The sequence below is a fragment of the Ruditapes philippinarum genome, unplaced genomic scaffold (genome assembly GCF_026571515.1).
Source record: "Ruditapes philippinarum isolate M1 unplaced genomic scaffold, ASM2657151v2 ctg1724_1_1_1_1, whole genome shotgun sequence".
Taxonomy (NCBI): Eukaryota; Metazoa; Mollusca; class Bivalvia; order Venerida; family Veneridae; genus Ruditapes; species Ruditapes philippinarum.
This window is the reverse complement of record NW_026855323.1, coordinates 99,325-115,835: the sequence shown is the minus strand read 5'-3', so window position 1 is coordinate 115,835 and position 16,511 is coordinate 99,325. Positions and strand designations below refer to the sequence as shown.

Sequence of the window (16,511 nt, the reverse complement as noted above, 5' to 3'; positions counted from 1 at the left end):
GGTTATTTAGTTTACGACCGCTGATACATGCTCATATAAAATCTGGAATAACGATGAAGCATTGATCACAACAAAATTACATGAAAATTGCAAACTCGGTTTGACTTTTAGTCTGTGTATGAGGGATAATGAAAATGTGCAACATCTCTCACACCCCCTAACATCGGCTTTCAGCGGTACACCGTTTTCAACGCTTAAAAGTGCTAGAATCAATGACCTTGAAAAAAAGAAAAATATAACAACTAAGACTTCATGATATTGTTTTGTTTTACTCATCTGAAATCATGCACCTTTGTGAGTGATTAAGTTAGCTCAATGTATTCACAAATGAAACCATCAAATTTAACAGAATAGTACATAAAATTCTAAATGATGCTTCCATTCGCTCAAACATTGTTTTATTAGTTTCGTGAGTTTGTCTGTTTAGATTGGTGAAATACCTTTGATACATATGTTTCTTTGCAATCTTAAAGAATTTTAAATTTTAAAGAGAAGACACACAAATGCAATTTTAGCAAGCAACGGTGAAATCGTTTCTGATTTATTTCGTGTGGGCAGCGTTCCATTTAGGATCTTACACAGTTTGCAGAGAAAATACGTCAGTTATCTTGCGATAATGAGCCGGAAATATTCTACAAATGCATACAATCCTCTAATAAGCTACTTTTGAAATATTATTATGAATCAAAAAGCAATAATTTGAGAAACTATATTTGCGGTGTTCTACAGGGAGTAGTAAATGTAAGCTTGTTTTAGGAATATTGTGCCACACAATGGTGAGGATAGGCAGTGTCGATCAATGAACTCTTTAAAACAATATCCACAATATAATCAAACATTTCAGTGTAAAAAGAAAAATTGTACAAAAAAATTGGAGTTATAAGATCTTTAAAAGAGAATTCCTATATGTTACGTGGGTGGATGGGTGGGTGGTTCTGGGGGTGGGGCGCACCAATACTGTAAATACTGGCGACTTTCTAGCTTCACTTGGAAGCAATGGACTGAAAACGTATTGAAATGGTACCTTGTTCTCTATTTTTCATCTCTTTTTGCATATTTTTTGAAAGTATCATATTACTTTTCACACACTCTTTTTTATCCAATCAATATGGGAAAAAATCTAAAATATCTAAAACAAATGTCATTTATGTCTCTTTCACTTTATCGTAAAAGGCTGCAACAAAAGATGGCAACCTTTCGTTTAGTTCTTCGTTCATTCGCTTGAAATAAGTTATAGTAATAATGGAAAAAATCATATTGATAAAATATACTGATAGTAAATGCCAATATCATTTGTAGTAACCACAATGCTTATAGCTCGCTAAGTAGAAATATGATGCTTTCTATTGTAGCCACAAGATGTTCCTTAAAAAGGGCATAATTCTCCTACACCTGAAACGTATTCATACATCCCTCGTTTATGTACACGTGAATGTTTATTTATATATCTTCCGGAAAATCAAGTGAAATTGTTGAGTTTGTATAAATATTTGCTGAACCGAGAGAGGAGCTTTTTAGAGAGGAGCTTTTTTGTTCAGTAAGTTTCTAAAAATAACATCTTTACAGTTATTTTAAACAAGGTCTTCAGAAACTTTGTTTTGCTGAAACTAAAAATGAAAATACGTGTGTGTTTCTTGTCCTGATTACAGAATTTCACCATTACATCATTACTTATAGCTTATACAAATTATAAAAAACGAAAATAGGAATTGGGATAAAGGAATGAAAAACAATGCAAATTTACGATGGGCTATGATTTATGATTGAAAGACATATTTGATTACTTTCTTGGTATTATACAAAAAAATCCGCCTAAATTGTACATAACTTTATAATAGATCAATTTTACTTTAAATACATACAAATCATCATACGGACCACATGCATATTTTCATGTTGCACAGGACAAAACAGAACTGTTTAACTATGCTATTTTAAGTTAGCTTGGCTTTTCATGTATTGGAAAAATGAGGTAGTAATTTGTTATTATTAAGATTCTCAAATAAGGAAAATCAAAAACGACTGTGTAAAATAATTCGGAAATCAAACTAGATCAGTTATATAAACAGACAGTTAGACAGTTTAAAACAAAAGCAAATACTTGAAAATCAAAACGAGACATTAATTAGAATGATATCGGAAGTAGGAAGGCTTTTATAAATGCCTTGTATACCAACGAAAGGTGTAAATGGCGTATACACTTTTCAATGAGTTTGTTTCAAGACGTTTCAGTACTTTGATATTTTTTAAATTTAGGAAAAGTTTTTTTTGCTCTTATTTAAGAAAGTTTCCGCGTTTTTGTTTAATATACTGTTCTATAAATATTATTTTTTGCCGTAAGTTTTTTCTCAATAAAACAGCTAGATTTATATGCGGATTTTCCTATGAACAAAACACCTGCAGGTAAATTATGTTTTTAAATGATGTTCATTCAGACTATGTTGGTATTTACGAAAACTACTTATAAAAGCGTCTGTCTCACTGTCTATAAATATATTCACAAGACGAAAAAGATGTATACTATTCACTTTCATTTCCTGTCATTGTTACAGAAGAAACAGTTTTGTAACTGTAACATAATAGTAGAGAGGATACATGTATTTGTTTTAGTGTAAAATTTTAAAAAATAATCACATCACATACACATTAACAAACAAGTTTTTTTTTTATATTACGCTTAGTTACGGGTTTTAATAAAAAATCAATTTTATTTTGAATTTCTCTAACGGTAGCCCCAATATCAGACGTCTGCCTCATAAAAAATAGAGCTTAACAATAAGTTATAGAAATAAGCAGTAGATGGCAAGAAATATATTTTCTGTGAACAAAAGTCACGAATCATTGATTGCTTTAAAGGCACCATATACGAGTAAATTTCTACTTCTTTCGAAAGGGCAAATTGAATTTTACGACGTTTAAATAATGGTCTTAGATCATGTTAGATGCTGGTAGTGCTAAATGTGAACTAATTCCTGCACAGGTAAAGAAGTGTAAACAAAGTATTAATGTAGTATTTTTACTAGAAATTTGAAAAAAAATCAGACTTTCGTGAATCTAACCAAAACATTGATGATAAATTGAATTAAACAAATTGTAGTGAGTTCCATTATTATAAAAACTTTAGTTTTGTTTTGCTTCTAAAAGGCCTAAATAATGCCTATGATAGATTATTTGTAAGATAACCACATTGGGAATTTAGCAATTAAATTTTGATATTTTTTTCCTTGAAATCGTCAAATATAACTTTTATTTAAATATAAGTAATCAACACAAAATCATAAAATAAACTTAATTGATAATGCTTAATGAACAACATAAAAAAAAAGCCTGTCAGAGATGAAAAAATAAAGTACTTCTAGGGCATAAAGGACCCTTAAGTTTTAACCGTAATATAAGCTTTGTAATTGCATATTCTTCCCACAGAAGTCATATATTAAAACAAGCTCGAGTTTGCGCATGTGACCTCATGTTGTTTTTCTTTAGTTAGAATTTATATTAAATTTTCAAATCCACCATTGTCTATTTCAACAACATGTTGCTGTTGCGTGGGAATCTATTCCGCTCCGCAATATTAAACAGTCTTCTGAAATAAGAAATGATATTTTATTCTCATATTTAATTGCAAATAAATGAAAATGTTAGTCATATAAATAAATCTTCTCGGTTTAATTTTCATTAAAGTGGAGAAACATTGTAGTATATAGTATTTGTGTACTTTAGTTTTTGCCTCCATAGGGGATAATGGAACACAGTCTATAATATTTTCCGTTGGGTTTTATGTAGGACAAATGCAGTAGAGGTCATATGGCGACTTTCCAGCTATACTTGCTGAAGACCTCAGGTGACCCAAGGATTAGGTCATTATTTCGGCCACGAGCGGCACCAGAGTTAAACCATCCCCGTTCCGTAATCTAGCTTGATAGCTTCTTCACATGTAAGAATTCAAAGTCCCTGGAGGGAGTCGAACCTTCAGCGCATAGGGGCAAGTGCTTTGATGTCAACGACCTAAACCCCTCGAGCACATATCAATTAAATCACCTACTGATAAAACTATTAATTGTCAATGAAAATAATACAGTAGTTTGTTAATTTGAATAAATGAAACAGGCTATCTCATTTGTGTACAGTTTTAAACTTGTTTCAAAGGATTAATTCTATTGCCAAATTGTTTTTAAAAACACCAAGCGTAGTGATGTTATTGATTACTCCTTTGTATTTTACTCTACAGACTAATTGACATATTAAAACCCTATGAAGGTAATCACAATTACTAACGAGCAAGGAAGAGTTTTCTATAAATAACACTTCTAAATTAATTTAAACATGACACGATTCCTCTGATTCTACTTGAGTGTTAGCGTGTTTGGACTTGGCTTATTGGTTTATACAGATTTTTTAGTTCGATTGTGTTGGAAGCTTATAGCTTGAAGACACACTTTCGAATCTGTTCCTGGAATCAACCAGTCTCAATGAAACAACAGTTCGGCCATTACAGGGTTCGAACCCACGCAGATAGCAATCCTTAGATAACTAGTCCGACGCGTCAATGTCTTTGAAATAGAATCCACTTATAACTTTTCATATCTTTATTTATTTTTATACTTCATATTTTTCATAGAAATTGTTTTTTGTTCTTCTGAACTTGTCGTCATTAACAATTTTCATTATTTTGAATAAATAATACAAGTGCACACGGGATATACGGGAAAATATAGCCTTCATGTCATAAAGGCTTGCGTCTGGTTTTATATTTTTTTATTCAGGCTATATACTCCTGTATATCCCGTCAACAACTTGTATTACTAATAATATATGCTATCGTAAATTGTGACAAGATCAACTGCAGTATACCGCAGCTATATTAAATCACAAAAATATTTGCAAGATTTTTTTCTAAAATTGTCATAGTCTCCTACGCTACAAAATTATCTCATGTATGCACACGTGACCGCCCATGCGTTTGTTTTGATATTTCTTTTATCCGCCTTGCAATTTTGTAATATTAAATTTATGTTGTTTCGTGGGAGAATTATCAATATATATTATCTTTATGTCTTGTAAGCAATTTTTGAGTTTCTTAATATAGTGTTCTCAAGTTACCTTGTTACAATATATCATCTGACTTCTGTCAATTGTGTACATTTAAAATGTAATTTACTTTATTATAATAACATCAATATGATTTACAAAATTAGAAAGCGATAGGTGTAAAGCAAAGTGATTAATTATGAATGTCTGAATTTTAAAAGTACTGGAATTAAGGAAAAAGCTATGGAATTAATGAATAAAATGTAAAACCGCTTAAGTCATTAAAATAAACAAGTTATATGTAAACACGCGATTAAATGAAAAATAGTTTGTGAGATTCTATTAAATACCTTACGCTTGCAATACAGAAAAGTGATTGTGATAAAAATGATGATGATTATGATGCTGATGATGTTGGAGAAGAATTAAATGTAGATGAAAAATAAGAAGAAGTAGAAGACAATGACGACAATGACAATGGATGTGGTCTCTTAACTCTCATTTACACTAAGTGGTCAAGGGCAGTAGAATTAATTATTTAAACGAGAGACTTACCTGGAAGTTGAAGTTCAATCATTATTCTACTGCTACTAGATTAAATGCCCAAGTGCCCACCTGATTATCACTCTCTTATTAATAAGCCATTGTCGCATTTTGCATATGAATACATGTACTAATGAAAGTCTTCTTGGTAATCTGATATGATCATATATGTTCAACTCTCATATATGAACTGGTCATATATCTTAAAAGATTGGTCTTTTTAATGGTTATTGAATAAGAATTGATAATGAAAAATGTATAGGACACCTAATTTATAAAAAAAGGTTGCCTTTTTAAGAATTGGAAGTTACCGATACATTCTGATTGATATTTATAGACATTCCGTTGGTCACATGGATTATTGAATTTTTTATAGTAAAATATAAAATTTAACACAATTATGGCAAAATTTGAAGTTATTTTAATTTTTACCTGTTCACACATTAATGGACATAATGTCACTTTAAACTTTAACTCCCTGGTAAATCTCGTTTAATTTATGAATTTAATGAGCGTTTTAACGTACACGATGCCAAACTTATATGTCCTAAATTCTGTAATTTATGCCTACTAGGTAAATGTGCTGATATTGTTTTTTTTTATAGACATTCTTATAAATTGGGTTTATCTATAAATAAAAATCTTAAATAAAAAGTAAACATCTGTCTGGAACAATTGATGGAACATTTTTGATATTTATTGTAACTTTCTTAAAATGATGAAATGATCTTTTACCAAAAATAGTTGATGGTAACTGGGCGAATTGGTCGGGGTGGTCAGAGTGTGATGTCACGTGTGGTAATGGTAAGCATACTAGATTCAGGACATGCACAAATCCAGCACCGGCCTACCAAGGTTTGGAATGTGAAGGAGAAAAGACCGACGCAAAAACCTGTCAACGACAATCTTGTCCAGGTTAGAATTATATTCCGATCAAATCTAAAAGAATGTCACTTTTTATAACTTTCCCGTTACGCATGACAATAAAATTGAGTATTATTTGTTTTCGAATATATGTACATAGATATTAAAAATAAGCTGTATGACATTTCATTTTTAGTTCATGGTGGATGGACAGTTTGGTCTAAGTGGAATGCATGTCCGGTTACTTGTGGGTTAGGCATGCAGAAGCGTTACAGGAACTGTTCAGATCCATACCCTTTACGGAATGGAAATCATTGTTTTGGAGACGCTGACGAATATAGAATTTGTTTCCAACAATTTTGTGAAGGTATGTTTAATCAAGCAGAAATACTGTTTGTGCTTATACATGTAGTTTTTTTATATATTTATCTTAAAATAAATTGTATGTATGCCTTGTTCTCATATTTTTGGGGGTTCTCATATTTTCGTGGCGTCATGTCCAGTTGTGAATGACAGCTTGTGCGATTGATTGGACTCTCCAAAAAAGCATCAAGTTTTCGCCGACACTTATTTCTATAAATTACTACCATAAGAATTCGTACTAAACATATTAAACACATAGATATAAATCTGTCAATGTTATTACAATTATAATTTTTCTTTTCTCATTTCTATACATTATTTTCAACTACACAGCAACAAAAAAGAACAAAACACGTATCTTCGCCTTAAAATTCATCACCCGAACTTATACCTAACTTAAACCAATGTCCCGAAATATATTGAGTGCAGTATAGAATTTGTGCGCGCGCAACGTAATTACCGAAACGAGGCCATCCAATCAAAATCCCCGAAAATATGAGACAGCTTCCGAGCGACACAGACTACCGATAGTGAAATAGGAAAGATTAGTATTTCTTACTGAAATAGTTTATTTTCGTATTTTAAACGGTTCCTTTTTTGTTTGTCATAGTTTTTACTCACTGTTGATGTTTTTTGTCTTCCATTTACTATTAATTTAAAAACGGTGGCTTTAATTTAAAACATTAAACCCCAGAAAATACGGGTCAACGGCATACTGGATGTTCTTATGATTGAATGACTGGTGGTTTACTTTTTATTATCAAGACTTTCATATAGCATATTGGGGATAAGTTCGAAGTTATCTAGTTACTGAAAATATATTAAGTTTTACACATAACTACGTATCTTAAACATCTTTCTTACTATATAACACACAAATAAGACATGTAGATTAACTGATAGTAATGATTGTCTTTGATTTATCTGATAAATTTAACATGTTGGCAGTTGTGGGAATTTTTACTGATTTTTTTGGACATTAGATATGCCACTAACTGATTATCATGAGACACTATTATTTTTGTACTTTAGAAATGGCAAACATGTGTTTTACAATGTTTAAATATGGATGTAGAACATGTGAAATATTTATAACCTTTAGAAAATAGCGCTGAATTTGAAATTTGTGATTGGATAAAGATAGCAAAATGTAAGAAAAGTCATGAAAGTGGCCAAACTCCTCACAGCGGTTACGTCACGCTTTGCTACTTTAACCACTGCCACCACTGAAATCACGTGATGATAGTTGTATCATGTGACAAAAACATGGCGGCCAGTTTCAGAACGCCAAGGATCCCATATCAAACTGGCAGATTTATAATTACATCCTTACCAGACAAAATAAGTTCAAGACACACAATTTGTTATCACTTTAAAACAAGTGCCGGATCAAATCTTTTTGTGCAATCGTTCAATAACTGTTTATATTCTGCCATTGTTTACTGGTTGTTACTATGCATACGGTGTCACAGTGAAAATATCTTTCGTTATGTTTACAAAATAATTTTTAAACGTATAATTTTTTACTTTCTTGTACATTAAGCATAACTATTTAACGAAAGAAAACTAAAATGATATTAAGTATTCTATTTTAAAATTAAAAGTGAAAAAAATATATCCGGCTATATTCGACCGAATTTACTTGTGGTGGCAGTGGTTACTGTACAGATCAGGGGAAGTAACCGCTGCGAGGAGTTTGGAAAGTGGCATCTAAACTTTCGTATAGAATACAAATTCACTGATTAACTGCACTTACTGACACAACGCAAAGACAGTAAATGATTGCTCACGTATATGGTCAATGAGTAATGTTTTGGGAACTGTAACAGTGCACAAAGTGTCCTTTAAATTTAAATAATTATCAAAAAGATTTAAGGGTCAGGATCAAGATAAGGATCAAATTTAAAAACTTAAATATTCTCCATTATTTATTCTCATAGATTAGATATTCAATATTAACTTGATAAAACTGGACTTGAAATAGCATGTTTATGAAATTTTAGAATACATTTATTGTTATTGTACAAGATATAGGCATTCTACAGATCCAAATTTTGATCTTGATCCTAAAATTGATCCTCATGTTGATCCGATTATTTCTGTATTTGTTTTGTTCTTTGTTGATTTTACCCTAAAATAGGTTGGTTTCTTGGCAAATAAGCAATAGTTTACATTTCGAATATGTATCATTAAATTTTAGCATAATACTATCAGTTTTATTTTTTAGTTTTAATAAAATCAGGATCATTTCAGGATCATTTGATCCTGATTCGGATCTTTTCTTTGTGGGCATGGGGCTAGGGACACATTTCGTCGCTTGAAAATTGTAATGTTCTATCTCCAAATTTTCAAAAAACAAGTTAAATACACAATTTTGTCCGTAATGGACTGTTCTATCTCCTTGGCATGTTATATTAGTGCTTTAGAGCTTCATAAATAAATTACAACGAAACCATCCTGTTCTATCTCCACAAATTTAGTATGTATTGATAATTAGACTGTTCTAACTTACCGGACTAATCAAATCATCGATAAATGTCACGTGACCTGTGAGATATATGCAACATACTGTTCTAAATCCAAAATTATCGTATCAAAACATAGCATCAAATAAATAATAAATTTATAAATGAATATAAAAAAATTGGTTTATATTAATATATATAGTTCAGTAATATGATTCAATATCAATGAACAAACATACATATTTTAGCAAGTGTATGAATGATAATGAAAACAATTTTCATTTTGTTTGATAATTTATAGGCTATTCGTTTCCGTAAAGAGGTTTTCATTTTTAGTTTGTAGATCTCTTCCTACCCTACAAAACGGTGTCCTTAAACATTACTTACAACGTTAAATGAAACAAGGGCTATGAGTCCTCAGGTCTAAAACTTGTAACATGCAACAAAAATTCGGGTTGGACTGAAATTCCATCATGCAACAAAGTTTCTTGTGGAAATCCGGTTGCACCGTCAAACGGAAAACTTGCTTTCATTAGTGGGGTCACCTTCCAAGCATTCGCAATCTTTGAGTGTTGTGATACATGCAGAACCTCTGGAAATTATGTCTCAACATGTTTAGATGATGGAACATGGTCAAGCTCCTTGAAATGTATAGCACCTGGTTGGTAAAATGTTTATTCATTATTTGTTTTGATCTTTTGTTTAAGTTAATTCCCCAAATATTGTATAAATACTTTCTTGAAAACCCAAAAAGTAAAAAAACTTCCCCTTTTGTTCTGTAGTTTTAAGTAAATAATCAAATAATCTCAAATCGGTGAAATTTGTAATCTGCAAAAAGTAAATTCATTTTTCCGTGACAGCTTGTAGAGACATTTAAAATATTCATATATTAAAAAATTAAGGTAGGTTATTTCATGCTTATTATTTGTGAGGGCATTAATACTAAGAGCAAATGGAAATCTACTAGAAACATTATCATAAAAATGTCTTGTGTTGTTTTGTAGTATCAACGTGTACGAAGAAACCGACCTACAATGAAACCTTCAAAAACGTTGCGTTCGGCAAAAAGGTCACACTATCATCAACGTACTCTTCTACATACAACGCCCCAAAAATGGTAATTTGTGGTTGAAGCCTAGCTATTTTTTTCATCCGGCATTTTCTTGTGTTTTGCTTTAGTTTCTGGTTGTAACATATATGATATATTGGTGGAAATTTAAGTCACGCTTATATTTTCGATTCCATATGTAGACATTCAAGAAATGTTGGTAGAGGACGACCCCACCTCCTGCATGCATTATTATTTGAGGCATGACAAGTCACCTGTGTAGAATCAACGATATTCCCTATGCAAGCTGGATAGCATTCATAATTGAAAGTGTTCAAGGTCTATGTCGGTATTCGAACCCATAGCGGAATGTCCGATATATAGTACATAAAGTTAACATACATTTATCGGGATTATAATAGGATTTGGTAGATTTTAATTGTACGACAACAAATTACAAAAATAAAATCGTATTAGAATTAGCATTTCATACTTATATAAGTTATATAATACATCTAGTATACAAAATAGCTTTCTAAGACATACAATAAATACTAAGTATTTACATGTATATTTCTTATATATCAAAACAGGTTTTAATAGAAACAATGTTTCTATTATCCCTAGTGAAACAAAAATAAGTGAGATTTTTTTACAAGATGCAATTATTATATGTTCTAGGTAGATGGTAACTTTGACAGAAATAATATCGCAATAACACAGTATCAGAAAGATCCATTTGCAGTGGTTGATCTAGAACATTCATATACAATACACTCTATCTATATATACAACCGTAAAGACTACGGTAGGTTTACTTTTATTTTATTTTATAACCTACAGTTTTAGATTTAGTTTTTAATAATTTATTCCCGTGTGAAAAGCTTTATGAGATTATTAAATATTCTTGAAACCTACACTTACAATCATTTTACGTGAACTTGTTTGTAATGACATTGTGTGAAAATCAATGGAACTCTAAACAGTTTGCTATACATGTTTTTACTGGACACATTTACAATTTATAAAATTCATAAGCGCTTTCTAAGTGCCTTTCTTACTCTAACGCAGATTGTTATTAACGAAACTGACTTATTGTTCCAGCATACCGACTTAAGAACGTCATCGTCCAAGTCGAGGACAAGCCCTCCACGTTTATAACAGTTGCTACTCATAAGACGGTCATAGGTGTAGACTGCACATTCCGATTTGAGAACCCAGTTCATCAACGTACTCTTCTACATACAACGCCCCAAAAATGGTAATTTGTGGATGAAGCCTAACTTATTTTTTTCATCCGGCGTTTCCTTGGGTTTTGTTTTAGTTTCTGGTTGTTACATATATGATATATTTTTGGGAATTTAAGTCACGCTTATAGTTTCGATTCCGTATTGAGACATTCAAAAAATGTTGGTAAAGGACGACCCCATAGGCCCACACCCCCTGCATACATTATTATTTTAGGCATGACAAGTCACCTGTGTAGAACCAACGATATTCCCTATGCAAGCTAGATAGCATCCATAATTGAAAGTGTTCAAAGTCTATGTCGGTATTCGAACCCATAGCGGAATGTCAGATATATAGTACATAATGCATAACATAAATTTATCGTGATGATAATAGGATTTGGTAGATCTTAATTGTACGACAACAAATTACAAAAATAAAATCGTATAATGTATAGAATTAACATTTCATACTTACGAGTATATAAAGTATATAATGCATCAAGTATACAAAATAGCTTTCTAAGACATACAATGAACACTATGTATTTATATTTCTAATGTATTATAATAGTTTTTAATAGAAATAATTTTTTTATTATCCCTAGTAATACAAAAATAAGTGACAAATTTCTTTACAAGATGTAATTATTATATGTTCTAGGTAGATGGTAACTTTGACAGAAATAATATCGCAATAACACAACATCAGAAAGATCCATTTGCAGTAGTTGATCTAGAACATTCATATACAATACACTCTATCTATATATACAACCGTAAAGACTACGGTAGGTATACATGTACTTTGTATTATTAAGTAATTATAACTTACAGTTTTGCATTTAGTTTTAAATAATTTATTCTCGTGTGAAAAGCTTTATGAGATTATTAAATACACGTGAAACCTACACTTACAATCATTTTACGTGAACTTGTTTGTAATGATATTGTGTGAAATTACTGGAACTATAAACAGTTTGCTAATTTAAAACTGGACACATTTACATGTTTTAAAATTCATAAGCGCTTTCTAAGTGCCTTTCTAACTATAACGTAGATTGTAATTAACGAAACTGACTTATTGTTCCAGCATACAGACTTAAGAACGTCATCGTCCAAGTCGAGGACAAGCTCTCCACGTTTATAACAGTTGCTACTCATAAGACGGTCATAGGTGTAGACTGCACATTCCGATTTGAGAACCCAGTTAGAGGTCGTTACTTAAAGATAATGCTAGAAACAAACGGCGAGTATCTGCAAATCACAGAGCTTGAAGTGTACAGTGACACAAAAATCTGAAATGAAAGTATACTTTTGTGTATCTACTTTTATCAGTAGGTAGTCATTGCTATAAAGTCGGAAAACAATTATGCCATATAACACTTTAATAAGATTATGCTTTTTCAATAATAACTCTCTGAATATAATTTTTAATTGGTGTTGTAAATTTATTAATTGCATTCTTCTACATATGTTCTTATATGATTGAACTCTATTTTCAACCAATGAGCGTATGTCTACGTTCTTTCCAGTTTGAACATACATTATAAATAATAGATTACTTTGTACTATAATTGTTTTATCTATTAAAATATGTTAACGTGTCTGCTACAAATATTTCTTTTATGTGTTATTTTTTTTTCAAATAAAAATTCGTTCAAAAACTCAAGACTTTCAACAGCCAATTCACTTATCTCAAAAACAGTCTCCATTCCCGATTGTTCCAAACAAATGTCACAAGAAAAACATTCTATACAATGTCAGTTTCCTTCTTTACGTTCAAAATGGAATGAAAATAATAAAGAAGCATTTGTTAATAATACAGATATACAACGGGTTAATAAAATCAAAACAGCACCCGATACTCCGTCAGGGTGTGATGTTAATTCATCTATTCTAAATAGTCTTGGCGACGAGATGCATTATTTACTAGAAAGTCCTTTCTCAACGGAAAAAGGTCAAGTCTTATCCCAAAAAAGATTTTATCAAAGGCTTAATATTGTCCAATAAAAGTTAAGCTCTTCTATCATGTACGTCCGGAACTACTTTAATAAATCTTGCATATTTTGTAAAACGCTTGATTGAACATTTCAGAAGTGTAATTTAAATTCATTCTTTTCAATTGTAAACATGCGAATATAGTCGTCGTTCGAGTTTTTTTCATTAATGAAATAACAGTGCGAAGCAAAGTCAGGATTTTTACGATTGTGTTTTAATAATATTATTTCAAAGGATATTTTTGCAATACTTTTTTCAAAATATATATTTGGTAAAACTGTCCTAAGATGTTTGAATATTCTGTTTTAGTAGATATTGATTTTAAGTTAGGCATAACGGTTATTTATTTCTTAGCAGAATTGTTAACTATCATCATTGATAAGGTGCAAACTTTCAGTTTGAAGGTAGTGGGTTCGGATGCAGCTGAAACTTTTACTACTTTTTATTTCATTTTCTTTAATTTTGTAAAACTTGTTCACTAGAGAATGTTTAGTACATGGAAATCGCTCATTGCATAATTTTATCACAATTATTCAAATATCATAAAAAATGAAAAAGCAAATAATATATTTAAAACATTTTATGTTAAGATAAATTGTTCAATGTCTATGTCTATTAAAAAGCTAAAAAACATTAATTGTCAGCCTAATCTGTTGTTGTTTTATGATCCTTCGATATCAAAAGTAAATTTTTGGTACCATGTACTACGTATAAATGCAAAATAGTACATTTTGTTGCAATAGTCATGGCATAAAGACCTCCTCATACAGTGCCGACATAACGACTCATTATTACTGTAAGTGCAATTTAAATATATGTATGATAGTTTTGAAAACTTTACCAGAGCTAAATCGTATACAAAAATGCAAAACATGCATAGTGAGGTAACTGGAGTGCAGGTATTAGTTACTAGCGCATGCCTCGTTGATTGGCTTATTTTTCTTTTAGGGCGTTTACTAATTGCGACGACAGGGAAAGAGATAACGATTGAGAAGTCATATTCAGATGCTCGAACATTGGTTACTTTTTTCTAGAGTTAAATATTGTAACGACAGTGAACGTGTTTTTATTTTTGCCTATGAACATCAAAACACTCGGCAACACGTGTGTTACGATGTTCTTTCTATTACATGTCAACCATGCCACATGGGTTTAAAATTTGTTTAAAGCCACACTGCTAACAAAACATTTCAAGATTGTTTAATTATTTTAGGTTAGTTAGTCTTATCAAAACGAAAAATGTTGTTTTAATGTAACAAAACTTTATGACTCATACGGATTTCTACTTCTTTTTTGACAGCCACAAGCAATAAATTGTTTGGCATTTAAGAACAATCATGTAAAAGTATCTCACATAATAATCAAAGAATGCCAGGTACATACAAGAGATGCAAAATATAGAAAATACATTTTCTTGGAAAACAAAGTTGACCTTTCCGTTTTGTCTAATCTATATGACTAGCTAATAGGCTTTTTATGATCTTTGTTGAAATGGGGCTCACCAGTTTTGTATTTTATAAGGGGGAAAGTTATTGTAGCGTTTATAACAAATCATTTTCAGAACAGTTTCAAAGGTTATCATTTATAAATAATTGTGTTTGAACTGACAATAATATACATTTTACACTCATTATCATTTCGTTGATTTAATTTTCTAAATTTTTGGCTGTCACCGAACATTCTTTAAAGAGTATAAATCTATATCAAATGAAATTTTTTTAAAAATTTATCAACTGTAAAATAACAATGGTTCCATCATTATATGGTTGATTCTCGAAAAAGTTGTAACATAGAATGCCTCTGTTATTTAAAACACATCAATATTGAACGTAAACAGAAGCAAATTTTAAGTAGGGTTTTATCCGTTTAGCAATGATTTTTGTGCATGAGCCATTCGCTTTTAAGGCAATAAATGACCACATTTATTTCATACAAGCATTTTGGAAGTATTCTTTTTAAAAATTCAAACAATCCTTTTTTAGAAAACAAACAATAAGGCGTTAAGAAAAGAGCACGGCACTCTTTAAAACAGAACTTTAGTTTAACGTATGCATCAATCTGTACTTCATTATTGCCGGGGTAGGAGAAATTTGGTTTAAGGTTCTTCATATTTATGTGTTTGTTTGCTCTGATCAATCAGAAAGAAATAAGTAAATCGCTAGTGAAAAGGGAGCACATTTGTGTAGTTTGTAACAGATAGAAAAGAGCAAATTATATATTATTTTCTTTATATGTTTATTTATTTATCTATTACTTCTTTTTTCATATAATTTTTACTTTTTTTCTGTTATCTTCTTCTCCCTTTATATACCCCTATATATCTATACACTCCTTATTTTTCATATGTTTATTTAGAATCCACATCAACCAAATTCAATAAAGATTTTAAAACATTTCAAATTATGACAATGGTCAAAATGCTTATCGAATAAGTACATGTGCATGTAAAAATGAAAGAATGTAGTCTATATACATGTATAATAATGCATATAAATTTAAAAGACGCATTGTATACTATGCCGTATTTGCTGTAAAGAACTGAGGCGCGCATATTTAGCAACGTATTTCTACAGATGGTCACCGATGTGTGTGCATACAAGTTTTGTTCTTTATGGCGCTTTTCTCGAATCAAATGTCATAAAAATCAGGAAACGAAGTGATCCCTCGAAAGCATTAATCACAACAAAAATTACATGAAAATTGCAGACTCGGATTGATTGAGTCTGTACATGAGGGATAATGAATAAGTGCAACATCCCTCATGTCCCCTAGCACCGGCTTGAGCGATACTCAATTCTCAACACTTAATTAATAGTGCTGAAATCAATGATCCCGAACGACCCGAAAAATATAACAACATAACTCTGAAATAAATAATTAAAAAGTTACATCGCTATGATGACTTTATACTTGACATATTACATATTTATTGCCCAGCGTTAGAATAGCCGTTGTTAACTTGTGTCCTTT

General features: G+C 30.9%; 1 protein-coding gene across 1 annotated transcript; it reads left to right on the top strand.

The window, feature by feature from the left end:
- Positions 1-2,935: 2,935 nt before the first annotated feature.
- Positions 2,936-14,174, top strand: LOC132742947 (A disintegrin and metalloproteinase with thrombospondin motifs 1-like). The gene is made up of 10 exons (XM_060731441.1): positions 2,936-2,980; positions 5,397-5,459; positions 6,085-6,145; positions 6,316-6,486; positions 6,632-6,827; positions 8,827-8,899; positions 9,669-9,924; positions 10,268-10,380; positions 12,205-12,331; positions 12,634-14,174. Exons 1-10 carry the CDS (start codon positions 2,936-2,938, stop codon positions 12,840-12,842), a joined length of 1,314 nt encoding a protein of 437 aa, XP_060587424.1. The 3' UTR covers positions 12,843-14,174.
- Positions 14,175-16,511: the final 2,337 nt, after the last annotated feature.